Below are 24,808 nucleotides of genomic sequence, written 5' to 3' on the forward strand. Positions count from 1 at the left end.
CTCTGACAAATAAAACCTCATGCATTTCGTATAACTTTTCTTAAACCCCACTAAACAGAAGGCTTTTTGTTAAAATGTGTTCTGCTAATGTAGTCTGTAGACTAAAAGAATGTGCAACTCTGGAAAAGACTGAATTATGGGATCTATTTGTAGTAGGAGTTGTTGCATGCAATAACTTAATGAACTTGAAGTATATTAGTTGCAAAAGAGAGAGCTAATGGAATGTGTTGTTTATGAAGACTTTATTTTACTCAAGTACTGGTGTTTAGGCTGTGTCCATTAGGTGTTTGTTATTTTATTAATACACATACCGCAAAGCTCATAATAGAATCTTAGCTCCACAAAACTACATCGCAGCTTCTAATGTAATGCACATTTTATTAGTCACTTCTGCAGTCTCCATGCTAAACCTATACAGTTTAGACTTTCTAGACAGATCCTCAGCGGGCGTAAATTGGCATAGCTCATTTGCTTTCATTAGAGCCAGGCCAGCTCAGCATCTGGCCCTTTCCCCTTTTGACACACAGTAATCAGCCTATTGGGAAGTGAAATAAATGCACAGACATCCTGATTCAGCTTCATTCTCATGTCCATTTATTGCGCTATAGATAGGTTTTAAATGCAAAGAGACACACACATAAAAATCTTTCACTAGAAATGAAATCTTCCTGCACAGAATCCAGTCTACCGCTTCATACAATCTAAGGATGGATCCTCAACTGGTTTAAATAAGAGTAGCTCCACGGACTGATGTAAAGCCGTGCTGATTAACACCTGCTAAGGTTCTCAACCTATTTATTTATTTGCACTGACTCAGTGGCTATCCCCATAGTAGATCCATCAAACTAGTAAATATCTGAATATCCAGAGTAAAAATAATAAAGTTGGTTTAAATGTATTGGAGTGCTACTCCCAATCTTAGAAAGAATTATTTCTCATAAAACACCCTGCTGTCAGGCAAGGTTGGGATTTAGCCTTAAACAAATACATAAAAGTTCTGTTCAGATAACAAATATTGACAAACAAATGACACGAAAGTCAGAGCTCAAGTTGATCCACAGGAAACTAGACAAAATGGTCTTAGTTGGAACTGTACAAATTCCCTCTACCATGTATTTCTTCATGTAAATTACATTTTGAGATTAGGGTGATTGGTTTGTTGGCTTTAAATTTTATTTCATAGAGGAAAATAAAAAAACGTGTGGTCTGTCTTGTGTGTCTGTCTTGCATTTGGACAGTTTGGAAAGGTTGAGAGTCACTAGCCTGCTGAGTAGATGGCCTGCTCCGTGACAAACTACTGTATCTCTTTCAGGCGTCTGATTTGTGTTGCCCATTCCAAGTTTTGCCGCACTTAAAAACTACTTGCTTACAAAATCAGACCTAAAAATACAAAAGTGCCACGGCACACTATTACTGAAAAATTAGTTACTTTCTCATTTTTACCATATAATTATAAAATAAAGCAATTGGAATATAAATATAATACTTACATGTCAGTGTATAGTATATAGAACAGCATAAGTCATTATCAGTATGAAATTTTAGTTTGTACCGACTTCACTCGTGCATTTTATGTAGTTTGTTCTTTTTGGAGGCTACAATACTAATGAAAGGGACAGGAAATCTTATACTAAGGGTCCCTCATCATTTTGATTTGTGCATTACCTGGGAAAATGACGCACCACCACTTTCTACTGAGTACAAAACAGTTACTTGCACAGATTTGATCATTTGTCGGTCAGCGGCCAAAGCCAACAGAAATCTCTGCGCTGGTCTCTATTGACGTTGGATCAGGATCCTAGTGCACAAACGGAAATTAGGTGAGAAATTACAAACAAATGTTGAAAGCAACATGAAAAGTCAAATGCATAAGCGAACTCTTCTCCTTAGAAGAGTAAATGTGCCTGACTGGCATTTATATGGCAGATAGACCCTGTAGACATTGACATTTGCGGCATTCCACTTGTTCAGGGATTAATATGATTAATTTCTTCAACACATAAGGCGCAAACACTTTTTTTTTTTTTGCTCATCCTACATATTCATTACCCAATATATTTTATGCATGGAAAAGGAACTCCCATTCCGGCTTTTTTTTTTATAGAATGCTCTATGTCACTTGTATATCATAATAGCAGCAATTCTTATTTGCATAGACTCATTCGTTTACAAATCCAAAGATTCTTGATAAATCTATATCTTAGGTACTTATAGATTCTCCATTACTGAGATCTTCACAATCTTTAGTGTATCGCATCTTTAATGTAATCAAAAATATCATGTGTCTGACAAAGTGGGTATTCACCCACAAAAGCTTATGCTCCAATATGTCTGTTAGTCTATAAGGTGCCACAGGACTCTTTGTCACTTTTTACAAAAATATCAGTGTACAACATCCCACAGCATCTGTTTAAGGTTTTAGAAATGGAAAACTGAGTCACGGGGAGACTAAGTGGCTTGCCCAAGGTCACACAGGAAGTGTGTGGTAGAAGACAGGACTTGACCCCAGGTCTCCCACATTTTAGGCTACTGTCATCCTCTGGATTAGCCTCCCTATAGATTATAAACTCTGTAATTCCTCTCAAATCAATTGTAAATTATGTGGCATAGTCTCCAAATTTGCACACCTAAGAGTGTTTGTTTCTTTTTTGGTAACACGTGATAAGCCACACTGGGTGCACAAACTGCACTAGCTCATTTGTACATACAAATACGGTTCTGATATTGCTTGCCTATGGCTATGTCTACACTACCACTTACGTCATTAGGTCACTCAGGTTTGAAAAAACACCCCTCTGAGCGACGTAAATTACACTGACAAATGCATTGGTGTGGACAGTGCTATGTCGGTGGGAAAGTTTCTCCACAGACATAGCTACTGTCGCTCATTGGGGGTGGTTTAATTATGTTAAAGGGAGAGCTCTCTCCCATTAGCATAGAGCAGCTATGCGAGAGATCTTACAGCGGCACCGCTGCATTGGTACAGCCGTGCCACTGTAAGATCTCTAGTGTAGCCATAACCTTACTTACGCAAGTAATCCCCTTGACTTCAAGGAGTGAGCAGGATTTGGCCCAGTTTTCACATCCAGAGTTCAGTCTATTTGAATGCAAAAACATGGCCCTCAAAAGTAAGTGTGCAAAAAGGTAGATGTCAACTTTTAGATATCTAAATCTGGAGACGTGATTGAAAATCTTTGGAACATTTAGACATATGCATACAAGGGACATTTCACTCACCACTGGAACACAGCCATTTCTGGAGTAAAATGAAGTAAGCTTTTTAAAGCGGTCATAACAACATCATAAAATATTCTAGGACAGAAGGTGAAGGGGGAATTTTCAGAAGGCAGAATGTAATTACCTAATTGGAATTTTGCCAGGATTCCAGAACTAACCCACCATTATTGTGAAAAAGAAGCCAAGGGATCTTTTATGTCTGATCTGAAATACAGCACTTGTAGTAACACAATTCACCCTAACACCCTGCTGGGATATCATTAAGCACTGGGTCAAAAGGAAGTGTATCACCTTCTGGATTGCTGGCACCACTTCCTATGACATGTTAAGTTTCCTAAGGAGTCTCTCATCTATTACTTCCTAGAGAATATAAAATAATTGATTTTGTCTACAAGTATGTGCTAGAGAGAGGCAGGTCCCTGACCCTGACAATGTTCAGACTTAAGTAGAAAACATAGAGTGTTTATCTATATTAAGAGAAGAGTACAAGGTTGGGTCGGGGTTCACTAATGCATGTTAGTGGATCCTGACTTAACTACAACCTTTTCCCTAGTAAAGGCTCAGATTCACCGCTTTTATTGTGATTTACTGGTCAAGATTGACCCTTGACCTCAACCAGATAAACTCACTTATTAGGGGATAACCTGTATTTATATTAGGACTAAGAACTACAGGCAAAAGGCAGGCAGAGGCAGGGAGAAGGGGTGTGGGATGTAATGTGAGATGTATTTATTTTGGGGAGGGGGGTATTTTCTCTTCTTGCCTATTTGCGTGTGTGTGTGTGAGAGAGAGAGAGAGAGAGAGAGAGAGAGGATATTGTATAGCTGCAGGTCTATAGTATCCTGTTAGTGAAAGGGAAGTGATCCCCCCCCCCCCGCCAAACCTCAAGGCAGCAGTCAGAAAAAAGTACTTGTACCCAAATTAATATCTAATTTGCGTGTGTGTCTGCCACTTCTGCTCATTGTACAAAATCACTTGAATTTCATAACTAGCGTCCTTCGGAATCAGAAGTTACATTTTTAGATAAGTGCACTTGATGTAACCCACCTCAACATGTGCAAATCCCGATTGTGCCACTGAATAGCCAAATGCGCCAGTAGAGAATGTGCAGAGTGGAACTGTTCAATGCAGAATGTTGGGTTCCAAATGCTGAGCTGGGAGGAACATCAGCATAAGTGAAGTAGGTTGAGGCAATGCCCATGCCCTAGAACTATGGAAACAACTAGTTAGTATGCACCACACAACAATGTAGGCTGATCCCTTTGCTAATGAATACTGTGTGCAGCGTTCAGTGTGTGGTTTAGTTGAAATCTGTGCAGCCAGTCCACCTGTAAGAAAATATAGCTACGTTTGTGCGTAGTCAAATATCGACGAGCTGTTCTCTAGCAGCCAGAGAGATATTAAAGAACTAGCTGCTTACGGATACAAAGTGATGTCGTTTACTACTCATTGAAAACTCCTGAGGATTGCAATGTCTGTCACCAGTTTATCACATGTAGAAGGCGCCTTTTGTGCCTTTGCCCGCAGAAGTGTGCAAGGATATTTTTGTACAGCACCTTGCACAATGGCACCCTGGTTCTTGATGGGGGCTCCAAGGCATTGCCACAATACAAGTGATAACTAATAAGGTAGAGACCCTAAGGAGAATTACTCCACCCCTCTTGCGTCCTTGTGCAGGGGTCCAGAATGGTTCCAGCACTTGCTATACTTGAGTACTGCTTCAAGCTCATGACATTGGCAGTATTAGCTTCCTTAAAAGATTACACCTTCTCTCCACGCTGCTCCATTTACAAGGGTTGCATTAGCTGCCTGTATAGCATGTGTCTCCTCACAGTCTCCATGAGGAATTCTGGCTTTGCCATCCAGAATCCCTCCAGTGTGTGTCCTACTGCAGCAAGGTCTGTATTCAGCCCCCGTAACGGGGGTCATAGGTTAAAGCCCTGAACATGTAACATAATGGAGACTATTGTGATGCTTGCACACAAATTCTAATGAAGCTTTTCGTCCTCCTCTCATGTGGACAAAAGAAGGCTATGCACCTCTCTTTTCTAAATGAGATTCCACTGTCCTTCCATATTTGATTGCACGAGTGACCTGACTTGCAATATAGCCCGATTTGTTTTTGAGTGATGGTAGAGGGGATTGCAATACAATCACTGATTTTTGCAGTGGGAAAAATACAGCAGTGTAGGAGTTGTACTGATTGGTGCAATATATATTTCCTCAGCTGTGTTGATGTTAACATCCCAGAAAAAATGGAGATCCTTGCACTTAGCTGTAATAGGACAGATTCTCATTCCTGCAAACAACCTGAGAAGGGCTGATGTTTACTGGGGAGGGATCCTCCCCCCCCCCAAGGCTAGTGCCCCCCATCCTGCCTTCATGGCAGAAATGTATTTGATTCTGCTGGATGCAGAGTTCTCCATACACAGAGGGTAGCAGCTGGGGCAGGATTTGTCTCCATACATTAAGCGACTGTATGTTTCTGTGCCGACTTGTTAATTCCATAGGGCTCTCATCAGTAAAGACGTCAGCATTTCTAACTAGCTATTCAAAAATGACCCAGAACACACAACCTTTAAAAAAGAGCATTTGGGCACTGGCTGTCTATTTCTGAAGAGGCCAAAGGGTGTGGTGGGAAGAATTTGAATACACATGTGCATCAATACAGAGAGTGGAGTTTATATGGAGAAGGCCTAGGACTCCTTTCCCTCTGTTCCCCTTGCTTGCTACCAGCCCTAATTTCAAACAACGTATTTCCCTTGTGTTACCGTGTTGTTTCCTTTAAATTGCAGGAGAAAATGTTCAGATTCTGTGCATCAAGACATCTCATCTTCTCCCACCCTATCTCACCACACACACATGCACCAGCACTAGTCCTTTGCTTTGGTTATTCCCTTATTCAGTTACTGTTAACTACACAGTGAATTCCCTAGTGTTAACACAAGAGTCATGTGAACTAATTTTTTTTATTTTTGACATTAATTCAGATCAGAGCTGGAGTGGTTATGGTCAACCCAGTAAACATATGGGAGGCACAGAACCCTAGACAGGCTCTCCTTGCCATTTGGCTTTTTAGGAGCCCTGACCTTAACCAACACACTTGATGATCCTACATGATATCTTGGCTGCCTATTGGGCTAATCCGTTGGGATGGTATTCTGCCTGTTCACAAGATAATATGCTACTTTCAGGAGTCCATAGATGCCAACCAAGGACGGGTTTACATTAGCAGTGTGCATGGAACTATGAGTATAGCATTTCTATTGTATTGGTTACCCAGACAGAGGGTGGTAGCTTTCTCTTTATCAGGGGTCCCCAACACGGTGCCTGCAGGTGTCGTGGCATCCACCGGGGCATTTAAGTGCGCCCACGTACTGGCCGGTGGATGAGCATCCGCTGAAATACCGCTGAGAAGCAGCGTCATCCAGACACGTTGCCGCCGAAATGCCGCCGATTTTCGGCCGCATTTCGGCGGCGATGCCTCTGGATGACGCTGCTTGTCGGCGGCATTTCAGCGGCGACACCTATTGACATTGCTGCTTGTCAGCAGCATTTCGGCGGATGCTCGTCCGTCGCCACGGTCCTCCGTGGCTCGTCATCTGGCGCCCGCCAGATGAAAAAGGTTGGGGACCACTGCTCGTTATCTAGGCTCGTCATTATGAGGCTATCCCTGACATACAACTTCTGTATCTTGTCTTTCAACATCATCAAAATCTATTATACATTTCAGGCCAGATTTTCTCTTTGACTTGATTGGGACCTTTGGGAGTTACCATAAGGATAACGATAAATAACAACACACATCTCACTAGCTACAATATGAACGACTCGGGCTGGGATTTACAAAGGCACTGTCCAGCTCCCATTAAAATTCCCCTATGACAATAGTAAAGGATCTGCAGAAAGTTGCTTTCATTTGACACTGAACAAGGAACTGTATTAGAAGGAGGAAAACAGTATGATTCTTGAAGTTACTCTATCTTTGCCTCCACCTAGAGCTTTCCGGAGCTTCCTTGGCCCTGGGTTCTCGCTATGGATTTATTGAAACAGTACACATACCCCCTGGCCCCTCCTCCCCGCCAAGCATGCACACACACAGGGATGTGGGAGGAAATTGGGAGGTGCTGGAGTGGGGTGGGGAGAACTAGGAATTTAATTCCCATCTATCCCCCTCCAAAAAACAATCAATTCAGCTTTAAGCAGAAGGAAAAAGATGATTTTCCCAATCTGCAGGCTATTCTCTTCTCTGTGTGTGCTGCACGTAAGCAAAGGTAGGCACCGAAAACAGATAACAGCATCCTTAGACCTATGCTGATGGAAGAAATTTGGGAAGGTGTGTAATGGGAAATCACAAGGCAGACTCCTGAAAAGGCAGTCATCAGCCGTGATCTAAATCTATTATCACAAAGTGCATGTTCCCATCAAGTGATCTGGCTGTGCTGGCAGGGTTAGACAGGTTCCGAGAGCTCTCTCTGGTGTGCGGAAGTGATTTTACTCTTGACAGGGAGTCAGGTCACTTGTCGACTTTCCATACATGGATGCAAGGACTCATGTTTTCATGTAGCCAATGGCAAACATCCAAGCTCAGTGGAAAAGGAAGCAGATTATTTATATTCCTGAATCAAGAGTAGAGTTCCAAAGCTGGTGAGCAATGGGAGCTTGAAAAACCTGGTTGGCTAGAACTTCAACCTCCCCTCTCCCGCCCCCACCCCCAATAGTTGTTGAACAGCAGTGCCTTAGGGTATTATTTTCCAAACAAGAGGTAAGCATCTGAAAATGAAATTCTCCTTTAATACCGGAGTAGCGAATAATGTTAGCACATAGTTAAACATAAGTAAAGATTAATAGTCAAGTTCATATGCATGTATATGAAGATCTGGTGCATAAATCATCATGCAATGAGACTACAGTATGTACATTATAGATAAATCAAAATCTGTACATCATTTGTTAACCATTTTGTTATAAAAAACCATTAAAATGTGAAAAAAATATCCTGTATTTTGGTTGCCCTGTGAGGAAATAAAGTAGAGATTACAATAACTATAAAGGCTCTTTTAAAAAGAGAGAAAACAGCTCAGTTAATTCTTCTTTGTGGGATCCAATTAACCTTTAAAACTTAGGCTCCAGCTTTTCCAATGCATTTTAATGCAGCAGAGAATGTCTTTTGCTACAAACGATGGGTCTCATTAAATGGACTTTTGATTAAGGAGCAAGACCTGGGGGTCAGACTGTGATATCCCTGAACACATTTGAGTAGTACCTTATTCCACTAGGTGGCCCTATTGGCACTAATCAATGTGTCAGGTACAATTCAACATGAGCAACGGTATCCTAGGGAATCAGTGATTTACTCGTTTTTAGTAAGGGGACCTAGATTCTTTTAACTAAACTGAAGTTTTCCTTTGCTATCCTGAGTGGATTATTTTGAATCTGATGTCTGTCCCCCAGCTGTATGAAAACCTAAAGCGATGTCTTAGAAGTACAGCAACTGGGAATTCCAACAATATATTCTTGATGAAAGTTAAAGCAACTACAGTAACTAAAGCTTCATAGTCTCATTCACTTTTCTCTTTACTCTTATTAGCATTAAAGAGAGTTAAGCACACGCCAAGGGGAGACCCTGATTTCACACTGATTGTATATTGATGTAATTCCATTGCCTTCAGTGAAGCTACTTTGGAAATTGAGAGCAGAACCAGCCCCTATGCCTTTAGGGCCATATCCCGCAATGGTGCCATGCACAGAACTTCCATCGACATCAGTGGGAGTGCATGAATGTTAATGGCAGTTCATTACATTCAGGTCAAGTTACCTGCAATGCCTCTGCTTTCTTGTCTTCCTAGCGCCTACCAGTTACTATGCTTTGTCTGTGAGAGTTCCCTGCCGAAGGTTATCTCCAAGCTGATATCGTGTGCCCTCACAGTGCCAGATTTAATAAATCATCTTGTCTTCTACACTGAGCAGTCTCCTAGAGATCTGTTTTGTGGAGCCAGCCCAGCTTTTGTGCAGATTTTTGCAATGAAGAGGACAAAACCATTTTTGTTTTTTGTTATCTAGCACTTTCTTATAGGCACTGCAGGAAATGTGTTCTTTGGTGCTAGTGATCTGCTAATGGTTAACTCTGTCAAGGGCCAGCTCTGATTTGGTATAGTTTTGAACAAACAACAACAAAAACCGGTGTTCCCAGAAAGAGTGACATCCACCCATTGCACGCAGGGCTGGCTCTGGCTTTTTTGCCGCCCCAGGCAAAAAAGTGTTTCGCCGCCCACCGGCAGGGAGCGTGGCAGGGGAGGGCGCCGAGCCCGGCCATGGCCCCACTCTCCCCAGCTGGCCGGAGCGCCGGGAGGTGGGCGGAGAGCCCAGCCGCGGCTCTGCTCTCCCCGGCCGGCTGGAGAGCCGAGGGAGGTCGGCCCCATTCTTCCCAGCCGGCTGGAGCACCCGGGGGAGGGCGGAGAGCCCGGCCCAGGCCCCACTCTCCCCGACCGGCCGGAGTGCCAGGGGAGGTCGGCCCCGCTCTCCCCGGCCGGCCGGAGTGCCGGGGGGAGGGCGGCGAGCCAGTTGCAGCTCCGCTCTCCCCGGGTGAGCGCCGCCTCCCTCCAGGTGCTGCCCCAAGCACATGCTTGGTAGGCTGGTGCCTGGAGCCGGCCCTGATTGCACGGAGAGCCCACAAAGCCTCTGAGGTGGGCTGTGTGGTGCATGGGGAGAGTGCCGTATGGGCTGGCTGCTCAGATGATTCTCTGCACCCCCTGGCGCCGCTGAGAGGGGATCCAGGCGGGCCCGAAAAAGCCTTGGGCATAGGGAAGATCTGAAGGCAGAGGCAAGGAATCAGTGATTAGGTGGACCCAGTGGTCCTGCTGTGACAGTCCAGGAGGAAAGTACCTTGCAGCAGTCACTCTTTCAGGCTATGAGGTAGCCCATAGGCTGAGGGGCTGCATTGCAGCATGGTGCCCTACTATAGGTTGCCTGCTGTCCTTGCCTGCTGTCACTCAGGGTGAGAGTCACCCCTATGCAGAGAGACAACATAAGGCCCATGCACCAATTAAGCCCTCAAAGCCCTCTCTGGTATGACCTATTAGGCTTACAGTAAATGGGAATTAAGTGACACGCCCGTGAATTTCACCAGTGCTCCAATTTGCAAAAGCCAGAGTATGGTGGGCTACCTGCAGGACGGGTGAACAATTACTACCTTAACTGCATGACCATTTTGTGGCTTGCCTTCTATTTATTTTGGGTAGCACTGAAGTTCATGACAATCCCCCGAGCAGACTGATTAAAACGCAAACCTAGACATAAAACCGTGGGAAAGTTGCTTAGCTGTCATCCTAAGGAAATGCTATTCTCCAAGGACATAGCAATATCAAAGAGCTTATTATTGATTGATCTCTGAAAATAAAACTGCAACACTCTTTGCAGAAATGCCAGCCATTCTAATACTCACATAGGCATCCTGTGTTTTCATGGATTCGTTACATTGTATTACCGAGGCTGTGTCCTGGGCTGCCTACACCTGGAAAAAGAAAACTCTTCAGATAACCAATTAACATTCATAACAAGTTTTTAAAGCAGTGCATGGTGCCGTCTCCAAACATAGGTGTCTTGTCAGCATTTCCATTATAAATCTCATTGCAAGAGGGGTGGTAACATATCAGCTGTCTCAAACTGCATCAGGTAAAACCCTGACATGCAAGTTGTCAATCTAGTTGTACTTTTTTTTGTTTAATATAAAAACAAAGTCGCATTTTCTCCATTTAAGATCCAGCCAAAGGGGGAAAAAAAGGTCAAATTCTCAGTATATCATTGTAAACTATTTGAGGCAGACACCATATCTGTGTTCTGTTTGTATAATGCCCAGCATGAGGGGGGCCTGGCTCATGACTGAAGTTCCTAGGTGTTCCTGCAGTACAAGAATAAATAACACTAATATCAAAAATCAACAACAAAATTAAAACCAAACATTTGTTGTTAATTACAATCAGATTGTTCCTGAAGTTAACTTTGGGCCAAATTTTGCCACTTCTATTCCTGTGTAGTAGTCCATTCAAACTATTCACAGAATAAGGTATTATTCAACGAGCGTATGGGTGGCAAATTAGGCCCCATGGCATGCTGATAATGTAAATGTATTTTAAAAGATTGTTACATTGGTAAAACAGCTAATTAATATAAGCACACATCAAGCTTTCATAATGTAGGTGAAGATGAAGAAGCATATAAAGTACTGTGACTCTTGCATTTGAGATCACTAGGTATCTTCCCCCTAGAGGCATAAAGGTCCCAGGTCATTCTGGTGAAACTCTATTGATGTCACCAGTGATAAATCTGATCCCAATTGGCTTCTACTTGAATAGCTAGAAAGACCAGATGTCAATCAGCATAGTAGCTTGGAAGCAAAGACATTTTGAGGGAAATTAAAAACATTCAGATTTTTTTGTCTAATTTTCTGGATTCCCCTTGCTGGTTTCCAAAGATGAATGTGTTCTATTTTCCTTCTCTCATCCTGGGTTCTCTCGCTGCTTGATCGTGAAGTCATAATCTTGGGTTTATGACATCAAAGTCTCCTTCAGATCCATCTGCAGAGGGGGAAATGTTGAAAGGTAGAAAGGGAAGATGAAATATGAGGAGATGGGGAGTCATTTAAACACAAATGCCCTCGATAGATGGTATGAAATGCCAAAGGCATCATGGGATACATATATATATTATAGACCAGGGCAGAGACCATGGATGATATCCTGGCTCTACTGAAGTCATAGGAGTTTAGCCATTGACTTCAATGGTGCCAGGCTTTCCCCCCACATCTTTATGTGTGTTTGTCCAGTGCCTAGCACAACGGGGCCTCTGGGTGCTACTTTCATACAAATATATATATATATATATGAATTTTTTTCACCATTTTCCATTGAGTTCTTCACACACTATCAATGCAACTGCCATTCTGATAAGCTTTAAGTGCCTCATCCATTTTCTTTTTGCTACTCTGAATTATACATCCTCAGATGACAAACTCTGTATCTGCAGCAGCCTGACCTCTATAAAGAGAAATATTGTAGGGTATTCTTTAGCTAGGTTAATATTGTTCAACAGCAGCAGGGTTTGTCCTCAAGGAGGCTGCAGCTTAAACTGAAAGTCAGCACAAAATATTTTTCTCCAGTCGGAAGAAGGGGAAAATCCTTATGTGTTCTCAGAGATGTTTTTTCTGTCCAGTGGAAACCGGAACAGAAATGAGCACTTCCTGAAAGTTACTGATTTTTTTTCTTGTAGCTGTTCCTGCGCCCCCTTTTCAGAGAGATACTGCTCGCCTTTTCAGCATAGCTTCCTCATTACTACTGATTCTAGGTGGCCTCTTGATCAGCACTGTGTTTGACGGTTACTGCTACTGAGAAGCTCCACATAAACTAGCAACACCTTTATGCCCATAAATAATTTTACGCAGGGATGATTAGTCCCACTGACTTCACGCATGTGTTTGAAGAAACAGGGCCTTAGAAATAATGATGAGAGTCTGATTTGAAACCACAACATTCACAAATTGCAGAGCTAAAATTTGATGCTCCCTATTTAACCCATCCCATTGTGACTTAATATTGCAGGGGATTGCTAACACAGTAGTAGTTATAGAAAGGGGCAAATATTTTAAAATAAATAAAACCACAACCCGGCAAATATTTGCTCAAGTTAACAATATTGAATTTGCTTTGGCCTTTTGCACCCCTTTTTCTGTTTGCTTTCTACAAATATCGTTGTGAGTGAGTTTAATTGAATACATCTGCATGTGTTGGAAATATCAGCGTGGGTCGTTTCTACAGGCCAGGGTAAGACTTATGCTAGCTGACTTTGGCCTAGTCTTTGCTTGACATGAGTGTTGCTCCACGTGGACTTGCTTAAATGATGCTTATAGCTATGTAGGATAAACGTGATGTTTTCTACTGTGTTAGAGGACACAGATAAGGGAGTTAATCATACCCTCTTAATACACAAAATATAATGCCAAAAAGTCCCTATAATTAGGAAAAGCAGGAAAATCCCTATATGGCGTATGGTGACATGATGAAATGAAAATAGCATGGACAACAAAAGGTATGCAAACTGAAGTCTGGGCAGGCATATTGTACAAATTATGATGGTCAGATAATGTTGAAAGGTATAAATATGCTAGAGTGGAAAGGCATAGGCAGAAACTTGTAGGAGATATCCATCATGACCAGTCTACGCCCCAGGAGAAGGCAATTGATCAATATTTTTTCTATACATCTGTCATTCATTGTTTTTTATAGCAATTGCAAACACAAGACCATGCTTTTGGTTCAAATAAAGGTTTGAATTAATGAATCTGAGTGTGTGGTAATACTCACCCAGCACATGGACATACTGAATTGTAAATGAATAGTCAATTATATTTGCAGAAAGCACATTCTGAATTTGCATGTCCAAGTATTCATGCTGGAAACCTTAATCTGGGTAATTTTTGTACTAACTGTGGTGCAAAAGCAGTAACACATGACCTTTGTGTGTACTGAGAACTAAATGACAGCACTCACATTTGGCATATTGAATACAAATGCTCACAGTGGAGTGCTGAAAAAAAATCCACAGGCCATGATTATTCATAGAAATTATCTGGTGAGTAATTTCAATTAAATAAATTCAAGAAAACAAGACAAAGAGGCTAACTTAGCAGAATACATTATTTACTATGAATTAGTCACTCCAAGTGAAATTCACCTCTGTGCAGAAAGCCAGCACGGAGACTAATGTCCACTGAAGTCCCACTTAAGCTGTGTTTTGAGGACTGAATTGGGAACTTTGGTGGTGTATAATTTTGGGGCTGGCTCTCTGTACAGGGTGAATTTCACCCTTTGCTCTTGTTGTTTCACATACCATCTATATATGCCATTGGGACTTGAATCCTGATTGTGGTTTATTTCAGCATTACTGCCATAGAAATAATAAGGAAACATATTTAGCTATGGTGTTTACTGTATAATAAAGCAAAAGAACCCTATTAAAAGAAATCAATAAGTAGTTGCATCAGCTGTTTAATAGTTACCCCCTCACTATGACAGGAACAATAAATCCATTGATGGTGTATCATGGGAATATCTGTCATTAGAAAAACCAATCCTGCTGTCCCTATCAGGGTAAAACTCCCATTTAAGGGATTCAGCAAAGCAGCTAAGCAGATACTTAACCTATTTAACTCAATGAGACTTTAAGTTAAGTGTTTGTTTAAAGAAATAATCCCAAACCCATTGAAGTCTGTTGGATTCTTTCCATTGACTTCAATGGTCTTTGGATCAGGCCTAAGTGTTTTGCTGAATGTGGATGGACATATGAACTTGCATACATTTAAGCACATGTACTGAATTGGGTCTCACATCAACGGGTGGGGATGGAGGAGTTTTTTCAAAGTAAAGATTGAAGGGTCTGAGCTCAAGCTAAGGAAATATGCGTTGGTAATAACGTGGTACAGAATGTATCAATATACCCAGTGCATTAGCAGACTGGAGAGTTATTATTTTCCCCCCCCCCCAAGTGCTTGTATATCCAGTTTCACACTGAATCAGATTTTGTTGTTATAACTCAGAAAAAATATGATTTTTATTTTTTTAAAAATCAGGATTCCACAAAAATGATGCAAATCAATGGTGATGATGAGAGTGACCTCTTCAGGTCTAGAGAGGAGAGAGTAGCCATTAAAACAATGTAAATTCCTGGTTAAGATTTCAGTTCCTGCAGGAGCCTGGAGCTGGGAATAGGAATTGATGGCAGGATTGTTTTAAGATGTATCATTGAGTTATTTTGTTTATATAGTAAATCAGGGGTCCGCAACCTTTCAGAAGTGCTGTGCTGAGTCTTCATTTATTCACTCTGATTTAAGGTTTCGCGTGCCAGTCATACATTTTAACCTTTTTAGAAGGTCTCTTTCTATAAGTCTGTAACATATAACTAAACTATTGTTGTATGTAAAGTAAATAAAGTTTTTAAAATCTTTAAGAAGTTTCATTTAAAATTAAATTCAAATGCAGAGCCCCCCGGACCGGTGGCCAGGACCCGGGCAGTGTGAAAATCAGCTCGCGGGCCGCCTTCGGCATGTGTGCCATAGGTTGCCTACCCCTGTAGTAAATGGTCATGAAATTTTAATAAACACAATCCCAATATAGCATAGAGATTTTAGGGTGTTGGGGAGGGCAGGGGAACTGAATTAAATAAATGCACTCACAGGGCTTAAGAAATGTATTCTAGTCAATGGCCTTGCCAGTTAAACATTTCAGCTTATTGGGCAAACTCCAACCGCCCACATCGCAGGTAGCCACTGGGCTGTGTGGTAAGTTGTCCTGCACCTCAGCTGAGATGTCTGGTGGCTGCTTTGTCAGCTCTTTGCTGGAGGCAGCATCTCTGCCTCTCTCAGGTGCACACACTCCCCGGTTTGCTGCTGAGCATCAGTTGTGAGGAAGAAAAGAAATCAAGGCACAGCAGGTCGTGGGCAGAGTTTGCTAGTTCTCTCCCCTCTGTGCCCTTCACATTGACTCTTGCATTCCCATCCCTTTTCCTCCGTTCCCCAAAGGAAGCTGGTGCAGCAGGAACCTCCTCTTTCTCCCTCGCCTTTATAACATGCTTTTTATTGCTGCTGGCTGAGATAAAGCCTTGTACTACATGTCACAATTATTTTGCCTGTTTACTGCTAAATGCAGTAACTGTTTATTTTCTTAATAATCACTGTTAGTAAAGAATAAAAATATCTCACAGTATAACAAAGACTCCACACACACACACACTCACAGAGTGACAGTGACTCAAGCCGTCCACCCACCCACGCATATCTAGGAAAACATACACAGGCAGAGTAACAATGACTCTGGGAGCACACACAGAGAGGTAATGAAGTCTAGGAGCTTATCTCAAGACTCTAAGAACTAGCACCATTTGGGGACAGAAGTAGTGTGAAAAATGGCCACTTTCCCTCATTTAGACTTAGTGGATTGGTTTGTGTCCGTGAGATGATTACAGGCCTCAGATTATGTAGCTCAAGGAGAGAGGGGCTGGAATACCAAGAGCTACTGAAATAGATGTTAAAACTTCAGCTATAAGGGGAATGAAGGATGCAAATGCTTTGCAGTTATCATTTCACTACTCAAGTCTTAACCTCTTGTTTAACTAACAGGACAGTGAAGCAATCTGAGGACTGTAATCATTTCCTATCATTTATATGACAAAGGCATACAGACCACCTAGCCATTCCAGAACACCTTCACCTTCAGGCAATGGGTTCCAACTGATGAGTAAAGGTAGCTATTGCTCACCTAACAGAAATTCAACTGAGTTTCTACCTTTCTAGAGATTTCCCATTCTCGTCTTGCATCTCACACCACAGGACCTTAGAGAAGGTCTCTCTCTTTCTTTCATTCCTCATTTACTGGATGATGAGATTTTTGCCAGACATTTTTACCACCTGTATATGGAAAGGTGTTTGACCCTTGCCAACTTTTCCTCCTTCAGAAAATCTGATATTATGACTGAAGAAAGTATCCTCCAATCCATGTTTCTATGGAGTTAGAAAATCTGCTCTTCTGCGGAGTTCTGTAAGGGTATTGATCTGTGCAGCACTTTGTCTCCCTTTGTGTTTTATTCAATTCTTTTTAATAGCTAAGGGATACCAAGCAGGCTCTAAGACCATGCGGAGCCTACATCTGCTGTAGCATATTTAACCTGCATGAAGTGCTCTCACACTATTTGAAGCTCTTTAGGCTTGGATCAAGCAAGTCCTTCAATTCATGCCTATCTTTCTACACTCGAAAAGTACCTACATGGAGAACAGAAATTCGATAACAGAGGATACGTCAATATAGCAGATAAAGATATAAAAAGATCCTATAGCTTGAAACTGAAGTTAGACCAATTTAAACTTGAAATAAGGTGCAATTTTTTAACAGTGAAGGTAATTAACCATTGGAATAACTTACCAAGGTAGATTCTCCATCACACAAAATTGTTAAATCAAGACTGAATGTTTTTTTTTCTAAAAGATGTGCTCTACTTCCAACAGGAATTAATTCAGGGAAGTCCTATTGCTTGTGTTAGGCAGGAGGTCAGACTAGATGATCACAAATGACCTTATCTATGAGTCTTTTCCTCCAAGTGTGTAGGGGGGGGGGGGAAGGTGAGGGGAACAACAAAAATTGTCTGGAAAGCAAGCGTTTCTGGGCAGAAACCAGCATCTCCCTAAACCACTACTACAGCCTCTCTGCCTGTTGACTCCTTTGACAACCCAGAATATAAGCATAAATTGAAGTTGATTGAAGGCCACCATCAGACTGAGGCTCCAACACAATCCTAATGCCTGGAATTGATCTGGATTTAATTAAATGAAGTCAATGGGGAGCAAAACAGGCAAAAAAGCAAATGCTTTTATCATGTACTTGTTAAGTAAAGGGATTATAAAACATTTATGGTGTACTGAGAAAATCATAACTTTGCTCCTAAATAAAATCAGTTGTGTCTTTTCAAAATCCCTTTTACTTCTCCTACTGCCATGAGCATTGTACATCTGTACTTGCAGTGTAATGGCATCAGCATCTTCTCTGTGTTTATTACTCCTGCCAATCCCTGACATGCTGTTCCTTCCATCCCACATACAGCTGGCAATTATTGCTGAGATGTGCAGTGCGTGAATAGCCCTTCCACCGACATCGTTAGCAACGGACATAAATGCTCCTTGGTGCTACAGAACACATATGCAAGCACTGCATATACAGTCCCACAAACCAAGTCCAGGACAGGACACTAACACCAGTACACACTACATGTCAAAATAGTTCATGCACAAGAATACACATGCAGACATTAAGGCCATCAGAAAGAAATGCAGTGGACTTACTGTTGCCTTCTGCTTTTGCAGTCTGTTGGAGAGAGTTGTGCATTTCTCAAGAGAGTGTTAAGGATGTGACATAGGTGTGGTGCATGGAAGGAGGCCAGAAGCCGTGGGTGGATGCCTGTGTGTGCAGGCACTGGCACTCCAAAGTATTCCCCCAGGGGAAAATTGGGTCCTGCATATCTTTAGCCCCCAAATCTCCAAATTGTATCCTCAAAATAGAGAACAATCTAAACACGCCTACTGCAAAAAAAAAAAAAAAAAATCATCCAGAACAGAAGCACTACAAAAACCTGGACCCAGCATATGGATTCTTCTGAATCCAGCCAAATTTTGCCCTCAAATTCTAATGTCTAAAGAGAAAACAAGCAAAAAACTGCTGCAAAAAATTCTGGACGCTGATGCCTCCCACTGCAAAACTCTGGATCCAGTACATGGAGCTTGGCAAATTTTGGCCCCATGCTGTACTGTATGTGTGTGTGTGTGTGGGGGGGGGGGGGAATGTAACAGCTCCTAGGGCACACAAAAATTCAGACCCTGTTGTGGGCTGGAGCAGCAGCACTGCAAAAATGTGACTCCAACACCTGGGTCATTTTTTTCGGGCCCCCTCCCCATTTTTTAAAATAACTAAATAGAGAATAAGTGCAGCTGCTCGGATTGCAATGCAAAGCCAGTGCATCCCTGCTCAGCACCATCTCAGAGACATCTAGCCAGCGCTGGAAGCCTGATGGATCCTACCTTTTTTTGGCCCCCAAGTCCCCATCAGAATAGACAACATATGTTGCTTTTCCTAAAATCCGAGCTCCCACCCAACCTGGTTAAATAGCAACACAACCTCATAGAGCCACCTAGGTCTTGCCAGATCCAGCAAATTTTTGGCCAGACAATCTCTACATTTAACTTCATAAATAGAGATGCTCCGGTTTAAAACTCGGGTGATACAACATCTTGGCACGGGAGCAGCGGAAAACAATCATCGCGAATGATCTTGTCCTTTTTTTTCGCCCCCCGGACAGACCCCCAAAGTTTTACCTTCTCAATAGACGGCAAGTTCAGCCCTCCTTTGACATCAGCTAAAACTGTATCCAATGCATTGTGCTTCAGTGAAGCCACAAGGAGCCAGCTCTGACATCTCGTTCTTTCCAGCCAAATCTCATGCCGTACCCCTGGCAGTTTGGCAGCACCGCTAGTCTAGTCGGTGTGAATGATCACATTATATTGTTGTTTGAGCCTGGTCAGCTCTGGACTGACTGTTCCAAGCGACGTAAGGGATTTAGAAACACCTCTTCCATTCACTGGACCCCGCGTGTTTAGATCCCTTAGGCGGCTTTGGAACTCTCCCTGCGTTGGATACGAAGGTAGGCGCTAGGGGGTTTGTTTGTTTTTTTGGGAGGGTCGGGGCCAAAATTTGGCTGGATCCGGATGCCAGCTCCGGGTTTTTTGCAGAACCCTCTGCTCCAGCCGCCAGAGTTTGGTGTGCAGCCGAAGCAGCTGGACGCCTCTTCTATTTGGAGCGTGCGACTGAGGGGGGAGAGTGTGGGGGTGTGTGTGAAGGGGGGGGATCGGGGCCAAACCGCGCCAGGATCCAGGTGAAGCCGGCTTTTGCCTTCCCTCCCCCCCGGCTGCTGGGGGGCCACGTTACCGGGCGGCGAGCTCGGCGAGCCTGCAGCGGAGCGGGCTTTGGGGTCCCCGAAAGAAGAGGCTGGCGGGGAGGAGGGGGGGGGATGTGCCTCCCCCGGCAGCCCCATCCCCGGGCGTGACGTCAGCCCCGGCTCCGTCCAAGGGCAGCCTGCAAAAGCCTCGGGATTCAAACTGCTCGGCGCACCGGCTGCAGCCGGGGCAGCGCGAGCGGCTCCCGGGGCAGCGCCTCCCCCCTGCCCGGCCCGCGGGCCGAAACTTCCATGCGGAGCGGGTGCCGCCGCCGCCGCCGCCTCTTGCTGCCGGGACCGGAGCGCGGCGCGGGGCGGCTGGTCTCCCCGGCGGCCGGCGGGATGCGGAGCGCGGGGGTCGGGGCGCGGACCGGGAGCCGGGTGCGTTCCTGATGCGTGAGTACCGCGGCGGGGAGCGGGGCAGGGGCCGGGGCGCCCCGCTGGCGCTGCCCGGCCCGAGTCGGGGCAGGAGGAGCCGCCTGGGAGTGGGGCAGCTCCGGGCTGAGCAGAGGCAGGGGGATATTCTGGGGGGGGTCCCTGCCGCTGGTGGGGGGCCAGGGGGGGGGGGGGGGCGGGGGGGGGGGGGGGGGGGAGGGGCCAGGCAACCGGGGGGGGGGGGGGGGGGGCTTGGCAGGACCTCCGTGGGCTGGGGCAGGGCGAGCTGCCCCCCGGGGCCAGTGGAAGGACGGGTGTGTGTGTGTGGGGGGGCTTTTGCCCTGCTCTGCCTTGTTGCTCCCCCATTTCCTGGCCTCCTTAATTGGGGTTCTCCTTCCCCCTCCCCACCTGCTTGCAGGTTTGACTGTAGGTACCGGAGCTGGGACCCACGGCGCCTAAAGATGCTGAAGGGGGTCTGGCTGCTCAGTGTGTTGACAGTGGCTGGGATCTCGCCCACGACGGAGAGCCGCAAGCCCGCCAAAGACATTTGCAGCCGGAGTCGCTGCCCCTGCGAGGAGAAGGAGAACGTGCTGAACATCAACTGCGAAAACAAAGGCTTCACCACCGTCAGCCTGCTGCAGCCGCCCCCTTCCAAGATCTACCAGCTCTTCCTCAGCGGCAACGCCCTCACCCGCCTGCACCCCAATGAGTTCGTCAACTATTCCAACGCCGTGACCCTGCACCTGGGCAACAACGACATGCAGGAGATCCGCACCGGGGCCTTCAGTGGCCTGCGGACCCTCAAGAGACTGCACCTCAACAATAACAGGCTGGAGGTGCTACGGGAGGACACCTTCCTGGGCCTGGAGAGCCTGGAATACCTGCAGGCCGATTACAACTACATCAGCGCCATCGAAGCCGGGGCCTTCAGCCAGCTCAACAAACTGAAAGTGCTCATCCTCAACGACAACCTCCTGCTGTCCCTGCCCAGCAACGTCTTCCGCTTCGTCCTGCTCACGCACCTGGACCTGAGGGGGAACAGGTTGAAGATGTTGCCGTTCGCCGGCGTCCTGGAGCACATTGGTGGGATCATGGAGATCCAGCTGGAGGAGAACCCTTGGAACTGCACCTGTGACCTGCTCCCCCTCAAAGCCTGGCTGGACACCATCACCGTCTTTGTCGGGGAGATCGTCTGCGAGACGCCCTTCCGGCTGCATGGAAAGGACGTGACCCAGCTCACCCGGCAAGACCTCTGCCCTCGGAAAAGTTCCAGTGACTCTCACCAGAGGGAAAAGCACCCTTCCCACTCAGACACGCACATCCAGAGGCTCTCACCCACGGCCAACCCTGCCATCAGCCCCACCAGAGCCCCAAAAGCCAGCCGGCCACCCAAAACGAGGAACCGTCCAACGCCTCGGGTCACAGTGTCAAAAGACAGGCAAATTTTCGGACCTATCATGGTTTACCAGACCAAGTCCCCCGTGCCCATCACCTGCCCAAGTGGCTGTGTCTGCACTTCGCAAAGCTCCGACAATGGTCTAAATGTGAACTGCCAAGAGAAAAAGATCAGTAACATCTCAGATCTCCACCCCAAACCCACCAGTCCAAAGAAACTTTACCTTACAAGTAACTATCTACAGGTTGTTTATAAAACCGATCTCCTTGAATACAGCTCTCTGGATTTGTTACATTTAGGAAACAACAGGATTGCAGTGATACAGGAAGGTGCCTTTACAAACCTCACCAGTTTACGCAGACTTTATCTCAATGGCAATTACCTTGAAATTCTGTACCCTTCTATGTTCAATGGACTGCAGAGCTTGCAGTATCTCTACTTAGAGTATAATGTCATTAAGGAAATCCTGCCACGCACCTTTGATGCTCTGAGTAACCTTCATCTATTATTTCTGAACAACAACTTGCTGAGGTCTTTGCCTGATAATGTGTTTGGTGGTACTTCCCTCACGAGACTCAATCTGAGGAACAACCACTTCTCACACTTGCCTGTGAGAGGAGTCCTCGACCAGCTCTCGGCTTTAATTCAGATAGACCTCCAAGAAAATCCTTGGGATTGCACGTGTGACATAATGGGGCTCAGGAACTGGATAGAGCATGTCACTGAGCAGAACAATCAGCAGTCAAGTCCCCCTGTAGTTATCAATGAAGTCATATGCGAGTCTCCAGCTAAGCACTCAGGAGAACATCTGAAATTCCTGAGCAAAGAGGCCATCTGTCCAGAGAACCCTAACTTGTCAGATTCTACTCTCTTCTCTATGAGTCATAACACAGACACACCACAGTCCCTCAGCGTCTCGCCCAGCTCCTATCCAGAAATACACACAGAAGTTCCACTCTCTGTCTTAATTTTAGGCTTGCTGGTTGTGTTTATCTTGTCTGTCTGTTTTGGGGCAGGCTTGTTTGTCTTTGTTCTGAAACGCCGAAAGGGAGTTCCAAGCGTGCCCAACAGTGCAAACAACTTAGACATAAGTTCATTTCAGCTGCAGTATGGGTCTTACAACATGGAGAGCCATGATAAAACTGAAGGGCATGTTTATAACTATATCCCCCCTCCTGTCGGGCAGATGTGCCAAAACCCAATCTACATGCAGAAGGAAGGGGATCCGGTTGCGTACTACAGGAATCTCCATGAGTTTAGCTATAGCAATCTTGACCACAAAAAGGAAGACGCAGCCAACCTTGCATTTACAATCAGTGCTGCTGAATTGCTGGAAAAGCAGTCCTCGCCAAGGGAACCAGAGCTGCTGTATCAAAACATTGCAGAGAGGGTCAAGGAACTCCCCAGTGGAGGGGTTGTTCATTACAACTTTTGCACCTTACCCAAAAGGCAGTTTGCTCCTTCCTATGAATCCAGACGCCAAAACCAGGACAGGATAAATAAGACTGTTTTGTATGGAACTCCCAGGAAATATTTTGCAGAACAGTCTAAACCCGAGCATCCTTTGCTGCAAGGAAAGCTACAAACAGAACCAGACTACCTCGAAGTTCTGGAAAAACAAACTGCAATTAGTCAGCTGTGAGGGTGGATTGGAGGGAGGAGGAGGCATTTTAAAAGGGTCTTAAAGTCAAACTTGATTGATTCAGAACTCAATACCAATGTGATTGGTCACATTCTCAACATTTCCACTTTTTAAATTCTGAAAACAAGCAAACACAACCCCCTTATACTATGCTGGAGGTATGGTGTTGCTTTTGCAAAGGTCCCTTTAAGTTATTTCTACATCTTTCTTCTTTTTCCCCTCCCCTTAGGAACTGTCTCTGCAAATGAATGTTTCGACAATAGATTTTTGCATAATTCTCTCTTTTTTTTTTTTCTGAGTTGGGAGGAAGGGGGACTTTTTTTTTTTTTTAATTTAAAGTGGAAAGATAATGTATTATGTAGAAGATCTCCAAAGATCTTTTTCCTGGACTATAACTTTTTTTTGTAAATAATAATATACAATACTGCTGTTTCAATTACAAGTATAGCCACTGGGCATCACTTTCTTGTGTTAAAGTGCCTTTGCACTTTAAGTACATTATTACTTAATTGTTGCTCTTAGCTTTGATAAATTGAACCTATTTTAATGTGTTGTATTTTTGAAATTTAAAAAAATGTACAATAGATCTATATGTCCGCTGCATTAAATCAAACAATCTTGCTTGATTTATAGGAAACCAGACCTTCTTTAAGGGAATGTAGTTCTAGGACTTTAAAGATTGAACTGTAAATTATTTGGTTTTTTCCCCCCCTTTGGGTTTGGTTTGAGTGATTCATTGAAATCCACTAAGAGGATTTAGCAATGGACTAGAGGTAATCAGCTGCCTCAGATGGAAGTAACAGTTCATTAATAAAAGACATTTAACATGACATCATAGTGAACTGAACAATTAATGACCCTTCTTAATTCATTACACTGCAGCTCTAACACAGCCAATAATGTTCAGTGGTTTAAGATTATTTTCATACTTAATAAAACATGATTCTACTTGTAATATATATTTTCTGCATTAAATTAGATATTTTTATACATTTAACCACAGAGTTTATTTTTCTAACTTCTTAATTGAAATTACCAGTTTGTTTTCTTGCCAGGTGTAGTACTTTTAAAATAAGCATGAACACCAGCAGGGGCCGCCACACAACCTCATTAAACACACAGCCATACCTGTAAATGAATAAACAAACTCACAGAGAAATTTCAGAAGTGAGATTAGAACCTGGGTCCCCTCAGTCTGCTAGAGATTGATGGATACATCCTACTAACTTTCAGCAACGTGAACTAGTTCATGTTTTCCCTATCTAAATAGAAAGTAACAGTGCAACAATCCTAACCTAGCTGATAAATAACTCCTTCTAAGTACAGTAGTTTAAATTTTTAGAGGGCTTTATCAATTACCTTTTAATCTCAATATGGGTTTTCATAAGAACATCAGTAAACATAGTCAATATGTTTTCTGTTCTGCCTTTGACTTGGGCTTGTGTTACTTGAATCTTTACCTTAACATCTTAAATGTACATTTCTTTCCTTCCTGGAGATTATTGAAAACATTTTAATTAACAAGTGAGATACACAAACTTTATAGAGCCTTAGTAGCCTGTAAATAATTTTTAGATTCAAACGTTGTGTGATTTCAACAAACAGCCCTTATTTACAACAAAAAGTTTTGTTTT

The 24,808-nt window shown here is 43.9% G+C and overlaps 1 protein-coding gene and 1 long non-coding RNA gene across 5 annotated transcripts; one reads left to right on the top strand and one right to left on the bottom strand.

Moving 5' to 3' along the window:
• Positions 1-1,504: 1,504 nt before the first annotated feature.
• LOC117882865 lies at positions 1,505-19,132 on the bottom strand. 4 transcript variants are annotated; one of them, XR_004647133.1, is made up of 4 exons: positions 18,119-19,132; positions 10,682-11,813; positions 4,285-4,447; positions 1,505-1,798 (listed from the first exon to the last, which is right to left on the bottom strand). It is a non-coding gene; the product is annotated as an uncharacterized LOC117882865 (long non-coding RNA). The 4 variants fall into 4 exon arrangements; XR_004647132.1 differs by lacking the exon at positions 1,505-1,798 and having other exon boundaries at positions 4,022-4,447; XR_004647135.1 differs by lacking the exons at positions 1,505-1,798; positions 4,285-4,447 and adding an exon at positions 8,012-8,252.
• Positions 19,133-20,450: 1,318 nt separating this feature from the next.
• Positions 20,451-24,131, top strand: SLITRK2 (SLIT and NTRK like family member 2). The gene has a single exon (XM_034781728.1). It carries the CDS (start codon positions 20,598-20,600, stop codon positions 23,172-23,174), a length of 2,577 nt encoding a protein of 858 aa, XP_034637619.1. The 5' UTR covers positions 20,451-20,597; the 3' UTR covers positions 23,175-24,131.
• Positions 24,132-24,808: the final 677 nt, after the last annotated feature.

This window comes from Trachemys scripta, chromosome 9 (assembly GCF_013100865.1).
Source record: "Trachemys scripta elegans isolate TJP31775 chromosome 9, CAS_Tse_1.0, whole genome shotgun sequence".
NCBI lineage: Eukaryota > Metazoa > Chordata > Testudines > Emydidae > Trachemys > Trachemys scripta.